The 27,284-nt window shown below is 48.0% G+C and overlaps 2 protein-coding genes and 1 long non-coding RNA gene across 28 annotated transcripts in view; 1 reads left to right on the top strand and 2 right to left on the bottom strand.

Moving 5' to 3' along the window:
* Positions 1-1,800, bottom strand: part of GALC (galactosylceramidase) — a 110,811-nt gene extending 109,011 nt beyond the window's left edge. For 19 of the 23 annotated variants that reach the window (XM_039535512.1, XM_039535513.1, XM_039535519.1 and 16 more), the window contains exon 1: positions 1,351-1,800. In XM_039535512.1, the coding sequence (XP_039391446.1) occupies positions 1,351-1,575 (225 nt within the window). In that variant the 5' untranslated portion in view covers positions 1,576-1,800. The remainder of the gene's footprint in view (positions 1-1,350) is intronic. The other 4 variants (XM_039535525.1, XM_039535526.1, XM_039535524.1 and 1 more) reach the window with 3 other exon arrangements.
* Positions 1,766-27,284, top strand: GPR65 (G protein-coupled receptor 65). Of its 4 annotated transcripts, XM_039535530.1 has the most exons (3): positions 12,231-12,317; positions 20,052-20,186; positions 25,717-27,284. In XM_039535530.1, the coding sequence occupies exon 3, from the start codon at positions 25,859-25,861 to the stop codon at positions 26,867-26,869; it is 1,011 nt and encodes a 336-aa protein (XP_039391464.1). In that variant the 5' UTR covers positions 12,231-12,317; positions 20,052-20,186; positions 25,717-25,858; the 3' UTR covers positions 26,870-27,284. The 4 variants fall into 4 exon arrangements, with proteins under 4 accessions (XP_039391466.1, XP_039391464.1, XP_039391463.1 ...); XM_039535532.1 differs by lacking the exons at positions 12,231-12,317; positions 20,052-20,186 and adding an exon at positions 1,766-1,891; XM_039535529.1 differs by lacking the exon at positions 20,052-20,186.
* On the bottom strand, positions 20,030-24,684 carry LOC120403808. Its single transcript, XR_005597742.1, has 2 exons — positions 24,557-24,684; positions 20,030-20,588 (listed from the first exon to the last, which is right to left on the bottom strand). It is a non-coding gene; the product is annotated as an uncharacterized LOC120403808 (long non-coding RNA).

The following is a 27,284-nucleotide window of genomic DNA, read 5'->3' as shown; positions in this document are numbered from 1 at the left end:
TAGTGTCCAGCTTTCTGCAGCAGCACTATGGTGTTGTGAAGTATATATTGGGGAGTGGGAGGAGAGAATGGGATCCAGCATGGGCATGACAAGACAAGAACATTTTCCCAGGCAAAAACCTATTTCCTATTAATGTGGTTTTCTTTGCTCTAAAAGTTTTCCCTGCTTTTCTTCCTCCTAAACCCAAGTCAGTCTATGTGTCCAAGCTAACTCCAGAGAGGTGCTAATTACCTAGCAGAGTAAATCTTGAATGGAGCTCATGATACTTATCATTGGACTGGAAGAAATCCCTGGAAAATTACTGGTCATTTGGTGGTTTAAATATTTTAAAAACAATAAAGAGAACTCTTTAAAATGTAGGTCAAGAATAAAATTAATCCCAGGATTTCAATGGAGTTACACCAAAGATTCATTTGTCCTTTAGAATCTCCTATCATCCTAACCGGAAATAGACCGCAACACACACACACATCCCACATCTTTTTTGCAAGAGGAAAAAGGAGAACAAGAAGCACTCTCCCACACCATTCCTCAACCTCAAATGCTACTCTCAGCCAGGACCTGCTACTCAAATGTAGGGAACCTCTCATCTCCCTCCAACACTAACTTGGTACCATGCTTTCAGCACCTGAATTTGACTGGCAACAATACCCCCACCTCATTCCCCTCAATGCATCATCACACATGGACACCTGCTCATTCTTCTGAATTTCACTACACTATTATTTTTCTTGTTTTCCTTAGATCAGTGGTTCCCAAACTTGTTCTGCCGCTTGTGCAGGGAAAGCCCCTGGCGGGCCAGGCCGGTTTGTGTACCTGCTGTGTCCACAGGTTCAGCTGGGAGCTGCTGGAAGCAGCACGGGCCGAGGGATGTGCTGGCTGCTGCTTCCAGCAGCTCCCATTGGCCTGGAGCAGCGAACCGCGGCCACTGGGAGCCGCGATCAGCCGAACCTGCAGACGCAGCAGGTAAACAAACTGGACCGGATCGGACCGGCCCGCCAGGGGCTTTCCCTGCACAAGCGGCAGAACAAGTTTGGGAATCACTGCCTTAGATGACACCCTTCACTCTGCATTACAAATCCGAGGGGGAGGCCTCATGCACAGACAGCACAAGAGACTGTCACTCTGGGCAGTCCTCTTCACCCCACACAGAAGCACAATGGCCACCCAGAAATTTGCCTACCGGTCTGATCTCTCTCCAGCCCCTGTTCCCTCCCTCCCTCCAGCCCCCACACCCATCTATTCTCCATCCCTCTTGCCCCGCCAGCCGTCCAGTCACCCCTATTCCCACTCCCTCCATCCCTCTATCCACCCCTGCCCCACACCTCACACCACCCCACCCCCACTCACCCCTCCGCCGCTCACGGCCCCGATGCCGTCGAACTCACGGCCCAGCCCGCCCGAATCGTCCAGCGCGTAGCCGGCTAGGAAAGGGGCAGCAGCAGCCCCCGGGGGGCGAGGGCACCAGGCGCAGCCCAGCAGGGCCCAGCCCCACAGCAGAGCCCGCCCACAGGGAGCGCCAGCCCGGCGAGGGGAGCCCGGGCACCGTACGCGCCTCCCTCCAGCAGCGTCCATAGCAGCCAGCCCGTTCCTACAGCAACTCGGCTACAACCATCCGCCAGCCATTGTCATATGACCACGCCAGCCGGCGGTCACCTGACAGGAGCTAGGCCTCCCGGCGAACCGCCCCCATCTTCCCAAAGGGGAGGGAGGGAGGGAGGCCGGAGGTCACGTGATAAAGTGAGCTGAAACTGGAGGCTGCCATGTTGTGTATGGGCACGAAAGTGCCCCTGCGACGCCATGTTGGAGGTGCGGTAGAGGAGCGCAGGCGCTGTATTAGCTGTGCGCGGAAGGGTTTCCGCCAGGGCAGCACAGCGCGGGACAGACAGGGGTGAGGCTGCAACGCGCGGATCCAGCCACACGTGGGACGAGGGGGCGGCGCTTGGAGTCAAGCCTCAGGTTCAACCCAGGCCACAGCTGGCGCCAGCAGTTAAAGTCTGTTGCAGGATCAGAGCCCGACGTAGTGAGACGGGGCGGGCCGGAGCCAGGGGCCGGGCTTTAGCGTTGCCAATCGTTCGAACTGCCCAAAACCTAACGCCCTTGCCCCGCCCCCTGCCCTGAGGCCCCGCCCCATAGCTCACCTGTCACCCACCCGCGCTCACTTTCACCAGGCTGGGGCTGGCGTGCAGGAGGGGGCTCCAGGCGTGGGGGGGCTCTGGGGTGCAGGAAAGGAAGGGGGAGGGATCTAGCTGGAGATCCGAAATCTGCAGTAGAGGAGAGGGGGCTGGGTGGGGTCGAGGGATTTGGAGTGTGGGAGGGGGCTCTGGACTGAGCCAGGGCCAGGGGTTGGGGTGCAGCAGGGGGCTGAAGGGTGGGGCCTAAGGGTTAGAAGTGTGAGAGGGGGCTCTGGGCTGAGGCAGGGGGTTGGGGTGTGGGAAGGAGTACCATCCTGGGCTGGGGGTGCAGATTCTGGGGTGGGGCCAGAAATGAGGGCTTCAGGGTGTAAGAGTAGGCACCAGGCTGGGGCAGGAGGTTACGGTGTTGGAGGGGATGATGGCTCCGGTTGAGGGTGCAGGCTTTGGGGTGGGGCTGGAATTGAGGGGTTTGGAGTGCAGGAGGGGGCTCCGGGCTGGGGTCAAGAGCTGCGAACCTGACACTCATGGCACGCAGAGACCCGGTGGCTGCCCCTCTGCCTAGGAGCGGAAGGACCTGTCACCGCTTCCCAGGAGGGAAGGGAGCTTGCCAGTCTCTCTGCGCCGCCAACTGGACTTATAATGGCCCAGTCAGCAGTGCTGACCAAGCCACCAGAGTCCCTGTTCAACTGGGTGTTCTAGTCAAAAACTGGAACCTGGCGACTCTAGCTGGCTTTGGCACCTCTGTAGAGGTTTTAATATTTTGTGTGTATTTGCACCACCTGATACTGAAGGACTCTGTCTCTAGAGCCCTGCTGAAGCAATCTGAGGTGAACCATTGCACCACAGAGCTGGATGGGACTAGAGGGGAAATATCAGCCCCAAATCATTAAGGCGTAAACCATATGCTGCCACAAAACGTAATTGTAAATATACTAGACAGCACTGATGCAAGCAGCCAAGTATGCTCACACTGGAGCAATAAACTGCTTTCAGCCGTTGTATCCCAATGTAACATAATAACTGCTTCTTAGAGTAGCTAGTCCTGGAACCCAGGGAGGCACCTCTTGATTTAGTCTAAGTAGTGCCTAGGATCTGGTCCAAGAGGTGAATGTAGCCGAACTGCTTGGTAATAGTGACCCTGATGTAATTAAATTTAAGATCCCTGGGAGTAGAGGGAACACCAAAGAAGTCAGCCACAGTAGCAGTTAACTTCAAAAAGGGCAACTACGCAAAAATGAGGATGCTGGTTCAACAGAAATTAAAAGGAACAGTCACAAGAGTGCATCCGACAAAGTGGGTATTCACCCACGAAAGCTCATGCTGCAAAACGTCTGTTAGTCTATAAGGTGCCACAGGATTCTTTGCTGCTTTTACAGATCCAGACTAACATGGCTACCCCTCTGATACTAGTCACAAGAGTGAAATGCCTACAAGCTGCATGAAAACTTTTCTAAAAACACCATAGTAGAGGCTCAAATGAAATATGTAATCCAAATAAAAAAAATAGAAGATTAAAAAAATGCCATCATGGCTACCCAACACAGTAAAAGCAGTGGCTAAAGGCAAAAAGGCATCCTTTAAATATTGGAAGTCAAAATCTACTCATGAAAATAGAAAGGAGCATAAACTCTGGCAATCAAGTGTAAAAGTATAAGGCCAAGTCTACACTACACACTTACTTCGGTATAACTACATTGCTCAGGGGTATGAAAAAATCCACATCCTAAGGAACATAGTTATACTGACCTTAACCCCCCCCTACCCCCCATGCAGACAGCACTATGTTGGTGGGAGAGCTGCTGCTGGTGGAATAACTAAGCTGCCAGGAGAGCTCTCTCCCGTCATCTTACAGTATCTTCATCAAAAACAACAAGGAGTACTTGTGGCACCTTAGAGACTAATAAATGTATTTGGACATAAGCTTTCATGGGCTAAAACCCACTTCATCAGATGCATAAAGTGAAAAATACAGTAAACAGAATACATATTCTAGCACATGAAAAGATGGGAGTTGCCTTACCAAGTCGGGGGTCAGTGCTAACGAGCCAATTCAGTTAAGGTGGAAGTGGTCTATTCTCAACAGTTGACAAGAAGGGGTGAACACCAAGGGAGGGAAAATAACTTTTGTAGTGCTAACGAGGCCAATGCAATCAAGATGGCCCATTTCCAACAGTTGACAAGAAGGTGTATCAGCAAAGGCAGGGCCACATGTGGGCTGGGGAACTAGCCTCCCCTGGCAGCAGCTTCACCCACTGCCCATGACAGTAGGTAAGAGTGGGTCGGCTCCCGCACACCGAGTGCGCACTGCAGTCTCCTGAGGCAGGGGCCATATTCACAGAGCCGAATGCGTCGCACCGCACATTATGCATGAGGGAGAGACTACGAGGCTCTCTGCAGGGAACTGTGAGTCTCTGCTGCCATGAGTCTCGGTATCCTTTGCTGCCTCGTCCCTCCCCCCTGGGCTCAGAGCCCGGACTGCCATTGGGCATAGGGGCACCAGTTTAATAATACTGCATAGGGCCCCATAAATCCTAAGGTTTTATTGGCGAGAGATACTTGGCTCTGGAATGCATTTCTCACTTTGTTGTGCCAGAACCTGGATTTTGTCTTCTTTAGAAGCAGCAAAGAGTCCTGTGTCACCTTATAGACTAACAGACGTATTGGAGCATGAGCTTTTGTGGGTGAATGCATGCATCCGACGAAGTGGATATTCACCCATGAAAGCTCATGCTCCAATACGTCTGTTAATCTGTAAGGTGCCACAGGACTCTTTTCTGCTTTTACAGATCCAGACTAACACGGCTCCCCTCTGATACTTGTCTTCTTTAGAGTACACTACATAACAAACTTTTTTTCCAAGGCTTTTCCAAGGGGGGGGGGTGGTATGTTAGGTGGTGTATGGTATGTATAGGCATATGCCTAGCAGGATGAGAAGGTTCTCACTTCCTGGGGTCTGTTTTTATTAACTACGCTGGAGGATATTTAATTGCTGTACTGCCATGCACCTACAAAATATGAATAACTGAAATAGTAAACAATATTCCATAAGAGCAAGCCAGGATTTTCACACAGATCCTATTCCAAGAAAACATTCTGTATAAAGGGAAGGTCGTCATATTGTTAGTACACTGAAATAATACTGCGTCTGATGAAGTGGGTATTCACCCATGAAAGCTTATGCTCCAATATATCTGTTAGTCTGTAAGGTGCTACAGGACTTTTTGTTGCTTGAAATAATACTAACACTTCTTATCTGTAAATGGGACTTTTCATCTATTGATCTCAAAGCACTTTACAAGAATAGTTACTCCTTTTGCAGATAGAGAAAATGAGGCAGAGAGAGGTGAAAGGATTTGCCCACGATCACAGGGTAGTCAGTGTCAGATCTAGATATAGAAAGCCAGCTCTTATCTATTTATCCACATAAGGGATGTTGCTCAGCTTACGCTAGCAACTGCTTCTGCTCCTTATGCTGCTGAAGAACTGTAGTGTCTAAATGATGACTGTTTCCTGTTTAAGCAGCAAAGAGTCCTGTGGCACCTTGTAGACTAACAGACGTATTGAAGTATGAGCTTTTGTGGGTGAATACCCACTTCGTCGGATGCATGTTTCCTGTTTGTTTGCTAATCCTTAATAACAACATTGAACACGTGTATACAATTTTTTATTTTCAAAGCATTACAAACATTAATTGGTTAATCTTCCCACACCCCAGTCAGATATGTAAACCAGTATTATTAGCTCTGTTTTACAAAGGGGAGAAGGACAATAAGGAAGTTAAGTGACTGCTCAAGGCTACAAAGTGAGTCAGTGGCAGAGCCAGGATTAGCATTCCTGGCCTCCAGTCCATAATCAATCCACTAGACTATATCTTGTCACATCCTGATGCTTTTGTATGAGCTGCTTAGTAATATTATTTTGCCATCATGATGAGACAGATGAAGTCAGTTGGGTAATTTTGGCCGAGCACCTATATGAATACATCTGTGGAGGCATATTATTCTCAGTAGAAGATCCTCAACTCTGGAATGAACATCATCTCATTTGCCAGTCAGAGGCCAAATCTCTTGATTTTCAGGACATGACTCAGGTCTCAGTCCTGCAAGGTGCTGAGTCCCCTCACCTCTCAGTAGTTGAGGGTGCCAAGCAACATGCAGAATCAGGACATCAAAGGCTTCTTCCTGTGCAGGCAATTTTAGCCAGCATTTGAAGAATCTTAATCTGGGTTGAGAATCTTGGTCTTGTCTTCTGCCAATCATAGGCACCAACTCCATGGATGCTCCAGGGCTCAAGCACCCACATTAAAAAAAATAGGGGGTGCTCAGCATCCACCAGCAACACTGGTTCCATGGCCCTGGAGCTGGCTGCAGATCAGCTGTTCAGCGGGCCCCAGGATGGCCAGTGGAGCAGCAAGCAGCTGGTGGGAGGCACTTGGAGGGGCAGAGAGGAGCAAGCGGTAGGCAGTGGGGGCTTTGGGGGAGGGGGAAGAGGGTAGTGGGAAGAGGCAGAGCGAGGGTGGGACCACCCCCTGGGAAAAACAAAAGTCAGTGCCTGTGCTGCCAATAAATTACATTTGTAGCTTTTTGCTTTTGTACATGCAGCCCAGGGAGGTATGAGGGAGGCACTTATTAATCCAAAACTAAATAAAACTATTAAAGCTTTAAACAAAATACTTGCTGTCTATTTCCTATGTAAAGCATTTTACACACAGTAAATTAGTTTTTTTTCTTTTCAGTTTCTCTTTTTCAATGACAAATGCCCAATCCAATAGTGACAGCATCTCTTTGAATGGTAGTAGGTAATTTGGGACACAGACACTGGGCAAATTCAGCCCCGGTACAAGCAGACACCAATGAGAAGTGGGTTTTCTTGCACAGTGTATGATGCATCATCTCCTTTTCAGCTTCCTTTTCTGATAATCACACAGTGAAGAAATTTGTAATAGTAGCTGATATACAACATAATACATGGGAAAAAAACCAGCAATCTGAACATTTTACAATGATAAAAACAAATTGCTTCTTTCTCACTGCACAATGAGAACCTTCAACAGAAAAAACTGAGCTACCACCAATTTCATCCTGAGTCCACAATGGGCAGGCAAAAGGTGAGTCAGAAGCTCTGGAAGCTAGCGAATGTTTCAGATAGAGAGCAGAATGAAAGATTGGCTGAAATTTCCTTCAAAATAATGCCCTGATCTGCCCACCATCCTAGCTTGCAGAAAACCATCCGATTACCATACTGGGGAGCAGTGTCGGGACCCCATTTTGTAGGCATCCTTCAGTCTGAAACTATTCAGTGATTTTAGGTTTAATGTATCCAGTCCATCACTGTGAACACCATATATGAAAATGTTGTGTCTCGTTCTGGCTGGAAAATAGGATCCAAATCTTTGACTCAAACAGAAAAGAGCTCTCTGGCATTGTCTTCTGATTCAGCAGAGCCTGTATTTGCTGTTTATCCTAGTTCAAGGGTTTGAAATATGCCACTGTATCTATTGGGTTTCCGGGAAGCGGGGCGGGCAAAGCCCGCCCCATGCTAACGGAACCCCCCCCCAGCCTAAGGGGAGGTACCACAGGGCCTCAGAAACCCACTAATGGCGGGGGACAACTAATAAAAGAACAGGGACAGGAGTGTGGTCAAAGGGTCATAAGAAGGGATCCTGATGGGGACACCGAGCAGAGAACCCCGGACAGCGCCCACTGCTCCTCGAAGGCGTCAAGGGAGCCAGCGGACGCCGCCCAGAGGAACTCCGCCCGGAGACGTGAGCGGACGAGGGACCGGAAACAAGCCCCACAGTCGCAGGAGTCTCCGTCGGCCAACCTCCTCTCCCTGGTCGCGTGGATGGCCGTTTTAGCCAGGGCGAGGAGGAGGTTGACCAGGAGGTCCCGCAACTTTGTGGGGCCACGGATAGGGAGTGCATGGATAAGGAGGTGAGGGGAAAAGTGCAGCCAGAAACGTAACAGAATGTCGGTGAGGAGCCGGTATAGGGGCTGCAACCTGGCGCACTCTAGGTAAACATGCGCTAGAGTCTCCCTCACGCCGCAGAAGGGGCAGGTGTCTGGGACAGGGGTGAACCGCGCCAAGTACACGCCCGTGCTCACGGCCCCATGAAGGAGCCGCCAGCTGATATCCCCGGCGGGCCTTGGGACCAGGGTGGAGTACAGGCTGGCCCACCGGGGCTCCACACCCGCCACAGGTGGCAAGAGGTCCCGCCACTTGGTGTCGGGGCGGGACACGAGGGTGAGGAAGTGAACGGTATGGAGCACGAGCGCGTAGAGTTGTTGCCTTGGCGCGGTTTGAAAACGGACCGGCTGCAGATCGTGCAGCCGGCTTGCAGAGAAGGTAGGCCCGAGCAGCGGGCGGCAAAGCGGCCCTCACCTCCTGAAGTACGCGCCGGGGAGTACACGGTCTGGAGAGCCCCATCCGCCGAGTGAGCGTCAGGGGATCCAGCCAGTCTCCCCGGTCGTAGTCCAGGAGGTCTCCGACCCTGGTAGCTTCCGCCAGGACCAACCTCTGGCGCACCGCGGGGGACTCCGCCACCTGCACACGGAGCTGGGGGTTGTGTAGCAGGGGCTCCGCGAGGAGATCTGCCCCCTCGGTGGCCGCCACGGACCTGGTCGCAGAGAACAGCTTCCAGGTCCGGAGGAGGTCCTGGTAGAAGACCGGCAGCCCAGAGAGGTCTCGCGGAAGACCCCTCGGATCGAGATAAAGGAGCTGCCGGTCGTATCGGAGCCCTCGGAAGCGGCGCAGGAAGGCGTGCGCCAGGGCTCTCCACGCCGGACTACCCGCACCATAAAGGAGCCTCTGCAGTGCCTGGAGGCGGAAGACGTGGACCTGAGTGCGGAGGCACTTCAGGCCCTGCCCACCCTCCTCCAGGGGTAGGTGGAGTACCCCTGCAGGGACCCAGTGCAGTCCTGGCCAAAAGAACTCCAGCACCACCCTCCGGAGGTCGGTCAGGAACACCGGGGCCGGGACCAGGGTGTTGAGCCAGTACCAGAGCATGGACAGGAGCAGTTGATTGAGCACCAGTGCCCTCCCTCGGAGGGAAAGGCACCGGAGGAGTCCTGTCCATTTCCGGAGCCGCTCCGCCACCCTGCCCTGCAAACCTTGCCAGTTCTCCGGCGGAGAGGGATGCGTGGCAGAAAGGTAAACGCTGAGATAGAGCAGCGGACCCGCGCTCCACCGGATGGCCTGAAGCGCGGGTGGGAGGGAGCTCGCCTGCCACCCGTCCCCGACCACCAGGCCAGAGCTCTTGACCCAGTTGACCCGGGCAGAGGAGGCTGCCGAGTACACGGCCTGGCAGGCCTCCACCCGCGCCAAGTCGCCCGGGTCCTGGACCACGAGGAGCACATCGTCGGCGTACGCCGACAGGACCAGCCGCAGCTCCGGCTCCCGAAGCACCAACCCCGTCAACCTCCTGCGGAGGAGACAGAGGAAGGGCTCGATCGCCAGGGCGTACAGCTGGCCCGAGAGGGGGCACCCCTGCTGCACTCCCCGCCCGAAGCTGACCGGCTCGTTCAGGGTCCAGTTGAGCCTGACCAAACACTCTGCGGAGGCGTACAGCACCCGGAGAAACCCCACAAACTGGGACCCGAAGCCTAACGCCTGCAGAGTGCCCAGGAGATACCCATGGTCCACCCTGTCGAACGCCTTCTCCTGATCCAGGGACAAGAGGGCGAACGACAGACCATCCCTACACCCTAATTCCAGAAGGTCCCGGACCAGATACAAGTTATCAAAGATCGTGCGGCCCGGGATGGTGTAGGTCTGGTCCGGGTGGACCACGTCCGCCAGCACGGACCCTAGCCGAATGGAAACGGCCTTCGCAACGATTTTATAGTCCGTGCTGAGGAGCGAGATGGGACGCCATTTCTGTAAATCGCGGAGGTCCCCCCTCTTCGGCAATAAAGCGAGCACGGCTCGCCTGCACGAGAGAGGGAGGACCCCGCCCCGCAAGGACTTGGCCCAGATGGTGACTAGGTCTGGGCCGAGGACGTCCCAGAACACGCGGTAGAACTCCACGGTCAGCCCGTCCATGCCCGGGGATTTATTGGTGGGCATGCGACGGAGGGCTTCCGAGAACTCGGCCAGAGTGAAAGGCAGCTGTAGCCGGTCCCGGTCGCCCGCGCTGACCGTCGGGAGTCCGTCCCAGAGCACTTTGCAAGCGGCAGGATCGGTCGGATCCGGGGAGAAAAGGCGCGCGTAGAAGGTCCGGGCCCTCTCGCACATCTCCGCCGGATCCGTGAGGGGGGAGCCGTCCTCCGTCAGGAGGCAGGTGACGTGCTTCTTGGCCCCCCTCCGTTTCTCCAGGGCGTAGAAGAAAAATATGCCACTGTAGCAGGGTAGTTACCCTGCTTCTGCCCAGAGAGGTTAAAAACAGCCTTGGAGAGGGCTGTGGCTGGGGAAAGGCTGATTGGGGAAACAGCCTCAGCTGGGGCCATGCCCCAATCAGGCCATAGCTGGCCCTATAAAAGGGCTGCTAGCCAGTGCTTGATAGTCTCTATTTAGCTGTTGAGAGGGATGGGCTTGGCTTGGCTGCTGAGCAGGATACCTAGACTAGAGCAGGGTTGGGGAAATGGCCAGAGGAGCTGGGGAGCTCTAGCCTGGAAAACCCCTAGGGTGCAGGCCTTGCTAAAGACTGAGAAGGGTACTGGGGTTGCAGAGGGAAGCCCAAGGATAGGCAAAGGCAGTGGGTCTAGACCCTCCTTGCCGATGATGAGTGGCAATTATACTGCAGTCTGCCCCACTGAGCAAGGCCTAGATGGTGACTGACTGTAGCCAAAGATTGAGGTGAGGTGGGGATAGGGGTTTTGAGGTGAGGGAGATGGGGGTTTGGAGGTTCCCTGGGAAGGGGAGACCCAGCAAGACTGCAGGGGGCAGAACCCCAAGAGAAGGGGCACTGGGGTCTGGGAGGGACACCTGGGTCAACAGCAAGCAAGACACTGGCCTGCAGAGGGCGCTCCTGAGTGGACAGAGGTAATTCCCAGGATGACCAGCAGGAGGTGCCACAGCAGTGAGTCATTGCCCCACTACAGCCACCGAGACCTATATTTAACTTCTCCTAGCATTTAACCTGAATCAGCAAACAGGCCATCTGTTTGTGTTACCCAGTGTGTAGAAATCTGGTGTGAAGTTGTACCAGTTTCCCAAATGCAGAAGTGAATCACTCCCTCGCAAACTCAGATGTTATGAGAATTAATGTATACGAAACCAAGTTGTCTTACCCACAGAAAAAAAAGAGGATCTATACACATTAGCCAACTATGCAATAGTCACATTAAGCCAGGATTATTTCTTAAAAGAGTCAAATGGCCTGAACTTCCTCCTTTTAACTTCAGTGGGAGCAGGTCCTAGTTTCAATTTATAGGAAATAATTATATATACATTTACATATCATGTATATTACATATATTATACTTCCATGCTGTGGATCAAATCCTGTAGTCCTTACTAAAGCAAAACACCCATTGAATGATTTGACCCTGGGTGAATACAAATACAATTTTAAAATCTGTATTTACAGCTTTTGAAGTGAATCAATTCTTGCTGGGCCAAATCCTTAGATCCTTTCAGTTTATACAGAGGCTTTGCTCAGGCCAATTCCCATCTGATTCAATGGGAGGTTGCCAAAGAAAGGCTGGAATAAAAAATGCATGTCTGATACTTCAACCAGCAGGATCAGGTCCTCAGTAAGAACCTCTGATTTTTGGCATATTAAAATAAAAAAGATGGAGCACTGCATCTGTGGAGCTGTTATCTCTGCATACTCCACATCAGTAGCATAGATAAAGGTGGCTGCAATATACTCCACTTTATGGAATCAAGTGCTGACCTTGGGCTCCTGTAAAGTTGCCAAGGCAACCTCAGATGGGCAAAGTTTGGGCACCCTGGCTTATTCAGCCATTTTGCCCACTTTCTTGCTGCCAAACCAAGATTAATAGGACAAAGTGAAAGACAAAAATTAGTGCCTGAAAAATAAGGCAGATTTTTTTCAATTCTGAATACATATATCCTATCTATTGAACTGCCTTCTCATTGGTGTATTCTCTATTAAAGATATGCGTTGCAGTTTCCTGTTTCTTTAGGGACACTCTTTGCTGTAGTTTCCTGTCTCAAAACCAGCTGTTCACAGTACTTAAAGTAGTAAAAACTGCAACACTGGAAAGCATGGCTTGCCAGGTAAGTCCAGAACATCTAAGAAGCTAGCAGGGACATAACTTTTATCAGCAGCATTATCCTCTAGTAGAGTTCTCCTGCTGGTTCTCCTTGAATGTGATACTGACAACATCAGACAGAACTGCTAAACACTGAGACATGCGAGGGTGTGGAGAGAGATTGTCTGATGCTATAGTACCAACATGTGCATGAGGCAGAAGGGTGAGTGGATCATTCCAAAGATGGGGTGATTTAAGACACTACTCCAACCTCCTGGACATAGTTTATTGCTTTTAAAGAACTGGCTGAGTTAAAAGCCTCTATTGTTTTGTAGAGGAGGGAGGGAATAATGAAAATATTTTCAGATGGGTTTTCAGATTATAAACTACAGTAGAACCTCGGAGTTACAAACACCTTGGGAATGGAGTTGTTCGCAACTATGAAATGTTCGTAACTCTGAACAAAATGTTATGGTTATTCAGCTGTAAACTTTTGAAAGAACATTGACTTAATACATCTTTGAATCTTTACTATGCAGAAGAAAAATGCTGCTTTCCCTTTTTTAATAGTTTACATTTAACACAGTACTCTGCTGTATTTCCTTTTTTTCATGTGTTTGTCTCTGCTGCTGCCTGAGTGTGTACTTCCAGTTCCAAATGACATGTATGGTTGACCAGTCAGTTCGTAACTCTGAGGTTCTATTATATAGTTTCCATTATTACGTTGCTCCAGCATCATCATGGCTAAGGAGTTTCAGCAGCTCATCTAATTATTTTCTTTATTATTTGTTTAGCACCAATAATATGTGCAGCCATGTACAATACAAAAAAAATCAAATAGTCTCTGCCTCAAAGAGCTTACAGACTAAGCAAGAAAGACTGAAGACAAGATGCTCTGGAAAGTGGTTTATTAATGTTTCTAGCACCATATGTATTGTATTTCACATAGTTTCTCTCTCTCACTAAACATGCAATATCAAAAATTTGTTTCATATAAGGTGTAGCGAAATCATAGTAATAGACAAATGTGTGAACTACATCCTACCAAACCAATGACCTCTGATATTTATGCGTTAGCTGATTTATTTTAACAATAATATTTGGGATTTTTTTAGTGCTTTATAAAATAGTCTTGTAATCAGGGCCAGCTTTATGGCCCGTGGGGCCCAATTCGAATACTTGGCGGCGGTCTGGGGCTTTGGCAGCATTTCGGCGGTGGGGGGTGTGCTCTGGGTCTTCCGCGACACCGAAAGACCCCCCGCCACTGAAATGCCACCAAAGACCCCCGGAGCAGGACCCCTTTAGGCGCAGGCATTCTTCAGTGGGGGCCCAATTCCGGGGAATTGGGGGAATCGACCTAAAGCCGGCCCTGCTTGTAAGTATATCTCAGAGTTAACAGAAGTTAATGCTTTGTAGGCTTCCCTGGCTCCCTAATAAAGGTAGACTACATTTATAACAGTTGTGAGTATAATTTAACAATTCATGAAAGAAGATGCTTTTTTTTTTAAGTATGGGGCACAAAAGATACCATACTAGTATAGGATGCATTTTAAGTAAATAGTAAATATGGGCTCAAGCATAAAAAGTCTCATAAAAATCCGGTCTTCAAACATCCAACATTTTGTCAAGGTTCAGACTTGAGTTTTTGGATCTGCTCATTCTAAAGATAGGGACCACTCGCAAAATTCAGATCAAAATCTAGATTAGGGAGGTATTACTGTTAGAAGGTTTCAATTTTAAGCACGTGAAACAATACAATTTACAACATGAGTCTGATAGGAAACAGGCATTTCAGGTCAACTAGCTGCACCTACAACTTCTGGCTGCTTTACTACTATTTTGCATAGAACCACTGCAGCAGCAGCACTCGCAGATCTTCCAGCTTTTGCACCACAGTTCTCTAATTGCTTATCTTACCTGCAGAGCCATTTATTACAGCAGCGTAGCACAGTATACTGAAAATTGCTTGTAGCAATTAGTTGGATCTTTTTTAATTAGAAATGTAGGAATGGTGAAATGTGCTTGTTGCAGATGCTTCAAAGGAGATTAAGCTGGTTGTTAGTGGCTAAAGTAGGATTTGTTGAAATGAGCGCATAAGCTTTACTGTTCATAACACAAAACCATTAGTCAGACTCTGCTTGGGCTTTTCTAATTTCCAAGACTAAGATATTCTCCAGTCTGGAGAGAGGAAAAAAAAGACTTTCTTCTACTGAATTGAAGTAGGAGGTCTCTTCAGAAAATGGTAGAATATTACTAGAATCTTCGTTTCATGTTTGTGATCAAATCAAAGGATATTTTTGGTGCTGATTCTATTGCTTTGAAATGGCAATGTGCAAAGAGAATCTTTCAAGTCCTCTCTGGACAATGCTCTGTGGATCTAAACTGCAGTGTTCAGAACACACATACTATGGTGATGGGAACTGTAGAGATACCATAGATGAGATAAACTTTCCTCCTGGAATGATTAGAAAGGTCTTTATTAGCTTCTTTACATACTTCCCCAAAAGGATATAATTTCCCAGTCCATTTCTCCAGATGTTACCCAAGTCTATTACTCCATAGTGAACTTTCCCAGTCTACTCCTACAGCTGGTTTCCTATACTAGAGTTGTGAAGAGAGTAGCAAAATGGTGATCAAGGAAACGGACTGATAAATAACCAGGACTATTGGTTGCTATTAGAGACAGGAGAAAATGAACAGAAAGTTGACCCCACGTAGTGTTATGTTGGGGACATATCTAATTTGGAAACCAGAATATAGATATGATGGGCCAAATTCTACTCTCACAGTTACACAAACATGAGGCTGGAAGAACTCCAAAATCTGGATTTACTCCAATGTAACTAAGAGTAAATTTGATCCTATAATAGTTATTTTTTGAAGCGCAAATTCAAAATTAGATTTATATGTATTCTATAATGGAGAAAATTAAACAGTCTGGACAATAAATAGATATAAATCCCAAAACTATAACCCAATATCATTCTAAGCAATAACTATAACTCCCCAAAACAGAAGAATAGGCTACCTATTGAATGAAGGCTTTGGGAATGATTCATTTCAGTCATTCAGAAAAGGTGAGTCATGTATGAAATATTTCAACCAGGAGTCATGAAGTTGTGAAATAAACATTGTAGCCAAATTCTTCCCTTCCCAGCCAATAAAATACAGAGTGTGAGGCTAAAGGCAGAATTTAGCCTGCCTTGATTATATGATTCTCTTCAAGTAGCTACAATTTAAGTATATGCAATGTAGGCTACTCACCAGGTTTATTCAGTGACAGAATGACAGGCAGCTAATGGGATGCTCCTATTGAGAGCGTGACTGGGCCTAAATAGTATCAATATGTCAGGGCCTGAAAACAGGTTCTTTAGGAGGTCAGAAGCTGCCTCCTGGCACAAGCACTTTCCTTTGTCAAAGCGCTCATGCTGAAACATGTTGTAGTTGTTGACGAATATTAGTAAAGAACGTTTGCGGGCAGTGACCTATTAAAATAAGGACATAAAGAAATGCTGGGGAGGGACAGTCCACTTGTCCTCTGAATCTTCACCTTTCTTGCTTCATCTCTCCATCATTTTTTTCATGCAAAATTGTCTCTGAAACTAATCTCTAATCTTTATTGCATAAGGTGTTTTGCAGAATAAAAGCAAAGCAAGGTCCCAGCCCTAAAGATCTTGCAGTCTAAGTCTGACAAATACAATACATGTGACAGCAGTTTTAGCACAAGGAGAAGGCTCATGGTCAGTGAGGAGATCATTATAGAAGAAAGGGTGGGAGGATGACCAGGATGCTGGTCTAGGAGTAGGGAATGGTATGAAAGTAAACGATGTGAGGAATCAGGAGACCAGTTACAGTATACGACAGGAAAGGGAAGAATGCAGTGACTCAGAGGTGTTGAAGGGTGAAACAGCAGCATATTTTCCCCCTCATCTGGCTTTCCTACATGTTTACTTTACTTTCAATTACAAAAGGGCCTGACCAAAACCCACGATCCAAACACCTGCAAATTGAACATTTGCAATCTGAGCCTATCTCTGTACTTTAAGTGAAATAATTCTGCCTACATTTAAATACCCTATTCACCAAGAAGGCAGTTTAGCAAACCATACTGGCAGCTCTCCTTCACTCTTGCTAAATATTCCTTTCTCCTTGCTAAATTTTCCTTTTAAAATTAATTCTCAGTCTCTCAATAATTAAATATCCACGGGGGCTCAATTTGGCTGGGGTCTCTTTTCTTTAAGAGGAATTTCCCCCTGTTTTCCAATTTGTGTGAATTTCACGCTCCCAGAAGTGAGGAATTAGTTGCCTTAGTTTGAGTCAAGCATTGGCATGGACAAGTGATGTGCTGAATGCCACTTCTGACTCCTTTCGAGTAGGGAAAGTATCTCTATAGTAAAGGGAGTAGTGCAATAACAGCTAGAGCTGAGTGAAAAACCCACAGTGAACCTCAGACTACTCACATCTGACGTTGGGTTTTCTGTCTGATGAATCCACAAACTTTAGCCCATGCATGCAAAATCCATAGAGCATGAGCTGAGATTGCTCACACTGTTCAGAAATCCTAGTGCCTCAGCTGGCTTCCTTAACTGTCCCCTTGCAGGAACAGTTCTTTACTGCTCTAGCCTCAGTCAATGTACTTGACAGTACCATGGTTCTTCCACACTGGGCCTCTAACAGTCTCATTCCACAGCAAGCTTCTTCTTCTCTTCTGCTGACACACTGTCTGACACTAAAACCACAGATGAGTCAGAGAACCATTCCTTTCTCTATATTAGTTAGCAAACTACACTACAACTGAAATGGCCCATTGAAATGTTCTATGTCCTGAACTTTATTTAGCAAACCTTGAAGTAAGAGCACCACTAAAGACCAAAAGTTGTGGCTTAGAAGTCTGAGGTCTAAGCTGATTGTTCCACAGATTGCTTACAACCACAGGTTCAAATCCCAGTAGGGTTGATTGTCATTCTCAGAGGGCTCTGGTCAAATTGAATAGCATGCAGTTTACTACATGAAACTTCAAATCAGCAGCCTTGGCATCTATGCAGGGACATTAAACCCCTATTTTTTTAAAGCGGGGGGGGGGGACAGTGCATTTGACACGGCTTCAGCAAACAGCCAAATTTACATGGTGAATGACTGACAGGACAATTTATTTTGAAAATCAGAAGGTTTGTGGTTAACTCTAAATTGTGGTATTCAGATTCAGGGTGAGGGTGTAGAAAATGTTTTTTCAGGTTTAATTCTACATTTGATATTTGGATTGGAGGGAAAGGAAATTTAGAAATCTGCCTCATTTTGTGGGTTTAACTCTTATTTAGCTATTTGGATTCACAACCAGCTGGTGGGAAGAAGTAGAGATTAAATACTTTTACTAGTTGAACCCTAAAACTATAGCCTTATGTTCCCTATTTATATTATTTACCAGAAGGATGGCAAAGGTGATAAGAGGCAGCCCATTCCCAGTATAACTACTAACTGAGCCTCACCACTCACCCCTATCAGGTTGTAGGTATCATTCACAACATTTCACAAATGGTGAATATGAAGCACAAGAAGTTGAAAGGCCCATCTTACACTACAAAATTGAACTATTCTTTGACTACCTTAAGAAAGAAGAGGGGTGACACAGCAGTTATTTGTAATGTAGATGGAGCCTTCTTAACCAGGAGATCTTCAGTGATCTAAAAATAAAAAAGATAGCTTTCTTTGCCAGGGTAACAAGCCTTGTGGATGGGGGAAAGCGGTAGATGTGGTATATCTTGATTTTAATAAAGCTTCTGATACTGGCTCACATGACCTTCTCATAAACAAACTAGGGAAATGCAACCTAGATGGAGCTACTATAAGGTGAGTGCAAAACTGTTTGGAAAACCGTTCTCAGAGAGTAAAAAGCGACAGAGTCCTGTGGCACCTTATAGACTAACAGACGTATTGGAGAATAAGCTTTTGTGGGTGAATACCCACTTCATCAAACACGTGGGTGAATACCCACTTCGTCTGACGAAGTGGGTTTCACCCACGAAAGCTTATGCTCCAATACGTCTATTAGTCTATAAGGTGCCACAGGACTCTTTGTTACTTTTTACAGATCCAGACTAACACGGCTACCCCTCTGATACTCAGAGAGTAATTATCAGTGGTTCACAGTCATACTGAATGGACATAACGAGTGGGATCCTGCAAGAATCAGTTCTGGGTCTGGTTCTGTTCAGTATCTTCATCAATGATTTAGATCAGGGGTCCCCAACCCCCGGTCCGCGGCCTCTTAGAAACCGGGCCGCGAACTGACCCAGTGGAGCTTCCGCAGGCGTGCCTGCGGGAGGTCCAGCTGAGCCGCGGGACGAGCGCTCCCTCCGCAGTCGTGCCTGCGGGAGGTCCGCTGCTCCCGGGGCTCAGCTGGAGCTTCCGCAGGCACGCCTGCGGAAGCTCCACTGGAGCCGGTGGACCTCCCGCAGGCACGACTGCGGAGGGAGCGCTCATCCCGCGGCTCAGCTGGACCTCCCGCAGGCACGCCTGCGGAGGGTCCGGCAAACGAAACCGGTCCCTGGACCTAAAAAGGTTGGGGACCCCTGATTTAGATAATGGTAAAGAGAGTACTCTTATGAAGTTTGCAGATGATACCAAGCTGAGAGAGGTTGCAAGTGCTATGGAGGATAGGATTAAAATTTAAAATGATTTGGACAAACTGGAGAAATGGTCTGAAGTAATTAGGATGAAATTCAATAAGAACAAATGCAAAGTACCTCATTTAGGAAGGAACAATAAATTGCACACATATAAAATGGGAAATGACGATTCTGTGGCCTGCATTGTGCAGGAGGTCAGACTAGATGATCATAATGGTCCCTTCTGACCTTAAAGTCTATGAGTCTATAAGTACTGTGGAAAGGGATCTGGGGGTCAGAGTGGACCATAAGCTAAATATGAGTCAATAGTGTAACACTGTTGCAAAAAAAGTGAACATCATTCTGGGATGTATTAGCAGGAATGTTGTAAGTAAGACACAATTCTTCCGCTCTACTCTGTGCTGTTTCACATTAGAACAAGACTCTTCTGGCACAGATGGGAGCCTCAGATGTAGAGGGGGAAATCACTATGCAGTGCTTCATTTTCTAAAGTTCAGCCATAGAAAATGTCCTCTGTTCATCTCCCTTCTTAGAAACAACTCTACCTATCTCTTCAGCACCAAGGAAAGATTCAGCTATAGGCTCAGCAGGTGCAGAATCACAGTTGATCTTTGGTAGATTGAAAGAGCACATTCAACTGTTATTCTCAGTGCAAAAATACCCCAATAGCTGCCTACTGGGAAAACTTGTTGCAGGCATGGAGGTGGAGCGGCTGTCTGCTGAGTTAAACAGCCAGGCACAAGGGCTATCAAACAAGCTCATGGCTTAGGGAATCTTTGAAAGAGCACAGTGAGCCCCAGCAACATTCTGTGATGTACTATTCTCAACCTGGGGCTGTAGAAACTGTGTTGTGCTTTCTGCACACCTGTGCATATATCACTGACATTGCACCTATTAATGCCGGGGTGCTTAGTGCACATTTATTATGACTACACTGTTTGGCACCACTCCTATGGGTTGTGAGAGTACAAGACCACTACTTTCACTGGCAGCAGGCATTTCACATCATGTGTTGTAAACGAATAAAGATTAATTGCTTTCAAAACAAAGGATTTTTATTTACTTATGAAAATAGCTCCCAAAAAAATCTGAAGAAGTTACAAGTAAATACTTTTTAACTTAAAATTTTTTAGGAACTTTAATAAATAAACAAGAGGAAGGAACACTGCAATCCATTGTAGCGACATACACTGACCTGTGAGAGCTACAGTTGATTTGTACATGCCGCTGCGGCTGTCCATGCTTTCCCTCAAGGTGGAGTGGTAGAGGTAGGTGTGTGGGCCCTGAGGACAGGTGGAATGCTGAGGCGGGGGGGTGTAGGAAGGTGCTGTTCTGCAGTTCTCCACAAACTGCATTGGAAGTCAAGCCCAAGACTGTTGAACCAGGAGTCTGCAGCATCTGTGTTTGCTGCCAGAGAAGCTTCATTATGTCCTGGTACATCTCCCTCTCCTTTTCCTACTGGGACTCCTGGCCTTTCAGCTGTCCACCTTTTTCTTCTCCGCACAGTCAGCAATATTGACCCTCCAGGCCTTCAGTTCATGGTCTGATGCAGCATTTGGTTGCAGGATCTCACAGAACACATCCTCCTATGTCCTCTCTTTTCTCCTTCTTATCTGGATCAGTCCTTCCACTGATGTGGAGGGTACCCCTCAAGGCCACAGCAGCTGCAGCTGATAAAACACAGAGGTACCATTGTCAGTATAGTAAGAATGGAAAGCAAAACTTAAGATTCAGAACTCCCCCCTTCCCTTGCTTCCCTAAGGTGTTAAACAAGACGTGCTTATTGACGCTTCTACTTTGGAGTGCTCATGCCCAGTGCCACTCTCAGTTCAAGCAATGGTGAGTATGACCACCAGGGGTGAGAGAACCGAGTAGGGAATTGCTCAGGGGTATGAAATTATGAGTATAGGGCAATGGAACTGAATACTGGCACCATTTTCCACAGGTAGTGTTGGTTTTAGCTGATATTTCACTCCTGAGAGTAACAGACAAAAAGAGCACAGCTGCTGCTGGTGTCCCGAAGGTGCCTGGGCCCGTATGCTGCCTCTTTAAGGCAACAGGGCCTGCCAGGTCTGGTTCCAGGGTTTTTGCCATCCCAAGCAGCGGGGGGAAAAAAAGCCACAATTGTGATGGGCGGCACTTGGGCAGCAGCTCCACTGCGCTACTTTCTTTTTCGGTGGCAATTTGGCGGCCGGTCCTTCCCTCCGAGAGGGACCAAGGGACCCGCCACCGAATTGCCACCAAAGAGCCCAACATGCCACCCCTTCCCCTTGGCCGCCCAAGCATCTGCTTGCTGAGCTGGTGCCTGGAGCTGACCCTGGGGCCTGCCGAAGTTATTGCTGACTGGAATGGGAAAGTATTCTACCTCAGAGGAAAAAATAAAGCCACCATCCCTAGAAACCTCTGGAAGAGGATTGCAGTGTACCCCCATGGAAGTTTCATTGAGATCTGTCAGGAGGATTAAAGGGACATCCCTGTGTACATAAACAAACTACTGTGCCCGGTTGACCCCCAATCCTGTCCGACTCTAGAAGAGAATGAAAAGCAGACAGCAATTCTACCTCTGTTTTGTACCACTACCTATTCTAGTACAAGTAAATTAATGAAAAGTTAATCATAGACTCATAGACTTTAAGGTCAGAAGGGACCATTATGATCATCTAGTTTGACCTCCTGCACAATGCAGGCCATACAATCTCACCCATCCACTTCTATAACAAACCCCTAACCTATGTCTGAGTTATTGAAGTCCTCAAATTGTGGTTTGAAGACCTCAAGCTGCAGAGAATCCTCCAGCAAGTGACCCGTGCCCCATGCTGCAGAGGAAGGTGAAAAACCTCCAGGGCCTCTGCCAATCTGCCCTGAATGAAAATTCCTTCCCAACCCCAAATATGGCGATCAGTTAAACCCTGAGCATGTGGGCAAGACTCACCGGCCAGCACCCAGGAAAGAATTCTCTGTAGTAACTCAGATCCCATCCCATCTAACATCCCATCCCAGACCACTGGGCATACTTACCTGCTGATAATTTGGCAATTGATCTTTGATTAATTGCCAAAATTAGGCTATCCCATCATACTATTCCCTCCATAAACTTATCAAGCTTAGTCTTAAAGCCAGATATGTCTTTTGCCCCCACTACTCCCCTTGGAAGGCTGTTCCAGAACTTCACTCCTCTGATGGTTAGAAACCTTCATCTAATTTCAAGTCTAAACTTCCTAGTGTTCAGTTTATATCCATTTGTTCTTGTGTCCACATTGGTACTAAGCTTAAATAATTCCTCTTCCTCCCTAATATTAATCCCTCTGATATATTTATAAAGAGCAATCATATCCCCACTCAGCCTTCTGTTGGTTAGGCTAAACAAGCCAAGCTCTTTGAGTCTCATTTCATAAGACAGGTTTTCCATTCCTCGGATCATCCTAGTAGCCCGTCTCTGAACCTGTTCCAGTTTGAATTCATCCTTCTTAAACATGGGAGACCAGAACTGCACACAGTATTCCAGATGAGGTCTCACCAGTGCCTTGTATAACGGTACTAACACCTCCTTATCTTTGCTGGAAATACCTTGTCTGATGCATCCTAAAACTGCATTAGCTTTTTTAACGGCCATATCACATTGGCGGCTCATAGTCATCCTGTGATCAACCAATACTCCGAGGTCCTTTTCCTCCTCTGTTACTTCCAACTGATGCATCCCCAATTTATAACTAAAATTCTTGTTATTAAACCCTAAATGCATGACCTTTCACTTTTCACTATTAAATTTCATCCTATTACTATTACTCCAGTTTACAAGGTCATCCAGATCTTCCTGTATGATATCCCGGTCCTTCTCTATGTTAGCAATACCTCCCAGCTTTGTATCATCCGCAAACTTTATTAGCACATTCCTGCTTTTTGTGACAAGGTCAGTAATAAAAAGGTTAAATAAGATTGGCCCCAAAACTGATCCCTGAGGAACTCCACTAGTAACCTCCTTCCAGCCTGGCAGTTCACCTTTCAGTATGACCCGTTGTAGTCTCCCCTTTAACCAGTTCCTTATCCACCTTTCAATTTTCATATTGATCCCCATCTTTTCCAATTTAACTAATAATTCCCCATGTGGAACCGTGTCAAATGCCTTACTGAAATAGAGGTAAATTAGATCCACTGCGTTTCCTTTGTCTAGAAAATCTTTTACCTTCTCAAAGAAGGAGATCAGGTTGGTTTGGCACGATCTACCTTTTGTAAAACCATGTTGTATTTTGTCCCAATTACCATTGACCTCAATGTCCTTAACTACTTTCTCCTTCAAAAATTTTTCCAAGACCTTACATACTACAGATGTCAAACTAACAGGCCTATAGTTACTCGGATTACTTTTTTTCCCTTTCTTAAAAATAGGAACTATGTTAGCAATTCTCCAATCATATGGTACAACCCCTGAATCACTGGGTCCTGCTAAGTTGTGGGAGCCATAACTGTAATGGGAGATTTATTTATCCAAGGTTCAACTGCAGAGACTGACTGGACTACAGTGGAGTCAAGAACAGCTCCTGGCTTGCAGCACAGCTAGACCCCCACTCATCAGTCCCCCATACACCTCTTCCTTGTCCACCTCCTTTTCCTTGCTGTTCACGGCAGAGGCCTGTGACTCAGGCTCCTTGGAGGTATTCACGGTGGTGGTGGGGTAGCCATCAAGTATGGCATGCAGCTCTTTGTAAAAGCAGCAGGTCTACAGGGCCGCCCAGAGAATTCCGGGGGCCTGGGGTCTTCGGCGGCGGGGGGCCCTTCCGTTCCGGGACCCGCCGGCGAAGTGCCCCGAAGACCCGCAGCGGGGGCCCCCCCGCCGCCGAATTACCACCAAAGTGGGACCCGCCGCCGAAGTTCAGCTCAGTCTTCGGCGGTAATTCGGCGGCGGGGGGCCCCCACCACGGGTCTTCGGGGCACTTCGCCGGCGGGTCCCGGAACGGAAGGGCCCCCCGCCGCCGAATTACCGCCGAAGACCGGGCTGAACTTCGGCGGCGGGTCCCGCTTCGGCGGTAATTCGCCAGTGGGGGGCCCTTCTGCCCCGGAGCGGAAGGACCCCCCGCCGGCGAAGACCGGGAGCGGAAGAAGCTCCTGCGCCCGGCCCCGCAAGAGTTTTCCGGCCCCCCTGGAGCGAGTGAAGGACCCCGCTCCAGGGGCCCCGAAAAACTCTCGTGGGGGCCCCTGTGGGGCCCGGGGCCTGGGGCAAATTGCCCCTCTTGCCCCCCCCTCTGGGCAGCCCTGCAGGTCTGTGGCTCAGTGCTGGATCGATTGTTGGCCTCCCTGACCTTCTGATATGCCTGCCCACAACTCCTTGGCTTTCACATGGCTCTGCTGCTGATCCCAGTCATACCCCTTCTCCGGCATCCCCTCAGCAATCTACTCATAGATACTGACATTGCTGCTGCTAGTTCAGAGCTGTGTCTGCACAGCTTGTTCTCACCAGCCCAAGAGATCCAATATCTCCTATCCACTTCAGGCTGGAGCATGTCTGGAGCGTGTAGCCAGCGTGGGCAGCTGGGCATCTGCACATAACATTGGAGAGCAGACAGAGGTGTGCTCACCAAGCTGGACAACCAGGAAAAGGCATTTCAAAAATTCTCAGAGATTTTAAATGTGGGGGACTTACGGTCTCTGTGACCCCTGGGCAGTGGCATGTCCACAGCAATCAGTGTCAGGCAGTGTGGGATAACTGAGGAGGATAATTAGGGTTGACAAAGGTAACGTAGTGTCCACCATAGGTGCCGACTTCCCCGCTTTCCCCTGGTGCTCGACCCTCCTCTAGCCCTGGCCCCGCCCCTTCCCCACCTCTTCCCATCTCTGCCCCACCCCCATTCCAACCCCTTCCCGAAGTCCCTGCCTGAAATCCGCCCCTCCACGCAGCCCTGCCCCTGCCCCTCCTCTTCCCACCTCTGCCCCACCCCCATTCCAACCCCTTCCCCAAAGTCCCTGCCCAAAATCCGCCCTTCCATGTGACCCCACCCCGCCCTACCTCCATTCCTACCCCTTCCCCAAAGTCCCTGCCCCAAATCCGCTCCCTGCCCCTATTCCAACCCCTTCTGCAAATCCCCGCCCCCGCCTCACCTCTTCTCCTGAGTGTGCCATGTTCCCGCTCCTCCCCTCACTCCCAGCACGCCAGCAAACAGCTGTTTGGTGGCAACTGGAGAGAAGAGCTAGGAGTGAGCTTGGCTGCCAGTCGGTGCAGAGCACCCACTAATTTTTCCCTGTGGGTGCTCCAGCCCCAGAGCACCCACGGAGTCAGCAGCTATGGTTTCGACTCTCATTCTGTGTTCACCTCTGTACATCAAAATGGCTCCATGCTGCTCAGGGACCTGGTGTTACTATGTTGGCGTAATGAGGCACCTGCATCAGTGGGAGATAAATTTAAGTCTAGACACGTGCATAAGTAAGTCGATGCAAGGTGGCTTACACTGACCTAACTTTGTAGTGTAGAGCAGGCCTGGGACACAAGGACATGTTATAAGCATGAGGAAGGGAAAGAAGGAGAGTTTACACAAATTAAGATGATGAGATCTCTTGATTTTTGCAAAGCACATATGTTCACTCAGTAAATACACATCAGAACTGGTGCTTTCCTATACTAATTGTCTCAGGTCCTATACTAAATGGCCCAGGTTCCATACTGCACCTCTCAGGATGCACAACACAGTCTTATGAGTCTAGCTCTTTTATTCCTGCATTGGCTTGGAGCTTTCAAAGGACCACTGCATTTTTGTGCACCTGGTTAACTGAATGATCAACCAAATGATATTTTTTTTCTTGCAACAGAAAGAAATTTCAGTGCAGTGGATGGGATCCTTGTCATTGTGCCTTGGGGAATTAGCAGAAGAAACTGACCCATAAGACTACAGAGCTTGCTCTTCTGTATCCAGGCTGGAATTAACTCAATGATTGTTCTAAGGAGGGGACAATGAATAACATTACTGAGTGCATGGACGATTACAATCTGGATAAGAACTTGTTTCCATTTGTTTACATCACTGTGATTGTGGTCAGTATTCCTGTCAATTGTACATTCCTCTGTGTATCTTGTATACAAGTTAGGAAAAAAAATGAGTTAGCAATATATCTCTTCAGTTTATCCCTAGCTGACCTCCTATACTCTCTGACCTTGCCTCTGTGGATTGATTATACTTGGCATGGAGATACCTGGCGATTCTCTGCTTTGCTTTGCCAGATTTCTGCCTTCCTTATGTACATGAATTTTTACACCAGTGCTGCCTTCCTCACTTGCATCTCTGTGGATAGATACCTGGCATTAGTTCACCCTCTCAAGTTCCAACACCTGCGCACAAGAAGATTTGCCTTACTTGTTAGCATCTTTGTTTGGGTTTTGGAAACCAGCCTGAACAGTACGATTCTGGTGAAGGATGACACATTCAATCAGGTTTGCAATTCCACTCTCCATGTCTTATGTTATGATAAATACCCTTTGGAAAAATGGCAAGCCATACTAAACATCTTCCGGATATGCTCAGGATACATGATCCCTTTGGCCATCATGCTGTTTTGCTACCAAAAAATCTACAAAGCTGTGAGGCATAATCAAGCCACAGCAGACAGAGAAAAAAAGAAAATCAAGAAGCTGCTATTGAGCATCATCATTACTTTCTTCTTTTGCTTCACTCCCTACCATGCTGTGTTGCTGTTTCGCAGCATCAATGAGCTAGACAATGACAACTTTGTCCATATGTTTAAGCCTTATAGAATTACACAGGCCTTAACAAGTTTCAACTGTATTGCTGACCCAATTCTGTACTGCTTTGTGAGTGAAACTGGGAGAACAGATATCCTGAACATGCTCAAGCGCTGCTTTTGTGTGCGGCAATCTGAGTTACAGCAGGCAACAGATGCTACTATGACTAGTACTATTAAAAAGAATGCTACAGCAGTGACACTGACGTCATCTACAGACCTTTAAGTGAAAATGAGCTTTTGTCCAAAATGCCCAATACAGTGAACTGCCAAAGAACTACATAATTGATGAGACAGGCCAAATTCTTTCCTCATTTGCACCCAAGAAACACCACTGAAGTTGTATAGTATTCAAAATAATGTGAAATCAGTGGAGTTGCTTGGGTGTAACTGAGGGGAAAATTCAGCCATTATATTATTTGCTTTACATATACCATGCAAAGGCAAGTATGTGGTCTAGTGATCTAAAAGAGGTTAATGTGAATCAGGACTCATGGGTTCTATTACTGGAGGATCTAATAGGGATTCATTATGTGACCAGGGCAAGTCACTGAAGTTGCACCAGTATACAACTGGAGTGGAGAGCCAGGACTAGTGTCATTGTTCTAACCCAGGGATCGGCAACCTTTGGCACACGGCCT

Source organism: Mauremys reevesii, linkage group 4 (genome assembly GCF_016161935.1).
Source record: "Mauremys reevesii isolate NIE-2019 linkage group 4, ASM1616193v1, whole genome shotgun sequence".
NCBI lineage: Eukaryota > Metazoa > Chordata > Testudines > Geoemydidae > Mauremys > Mauremys reevesii.
This window is presented reverse-complemented; position numbering and strand designations above follow the sequence as displayed.

Coding starts and splice junctions, on each gene's coding strand:
- GPR65 (XM_039535532.1), top strand. CDS start 25,859: ATGAATAACATTACTGAGTGCATGGACGATTACAATCTGGATAAGAAC.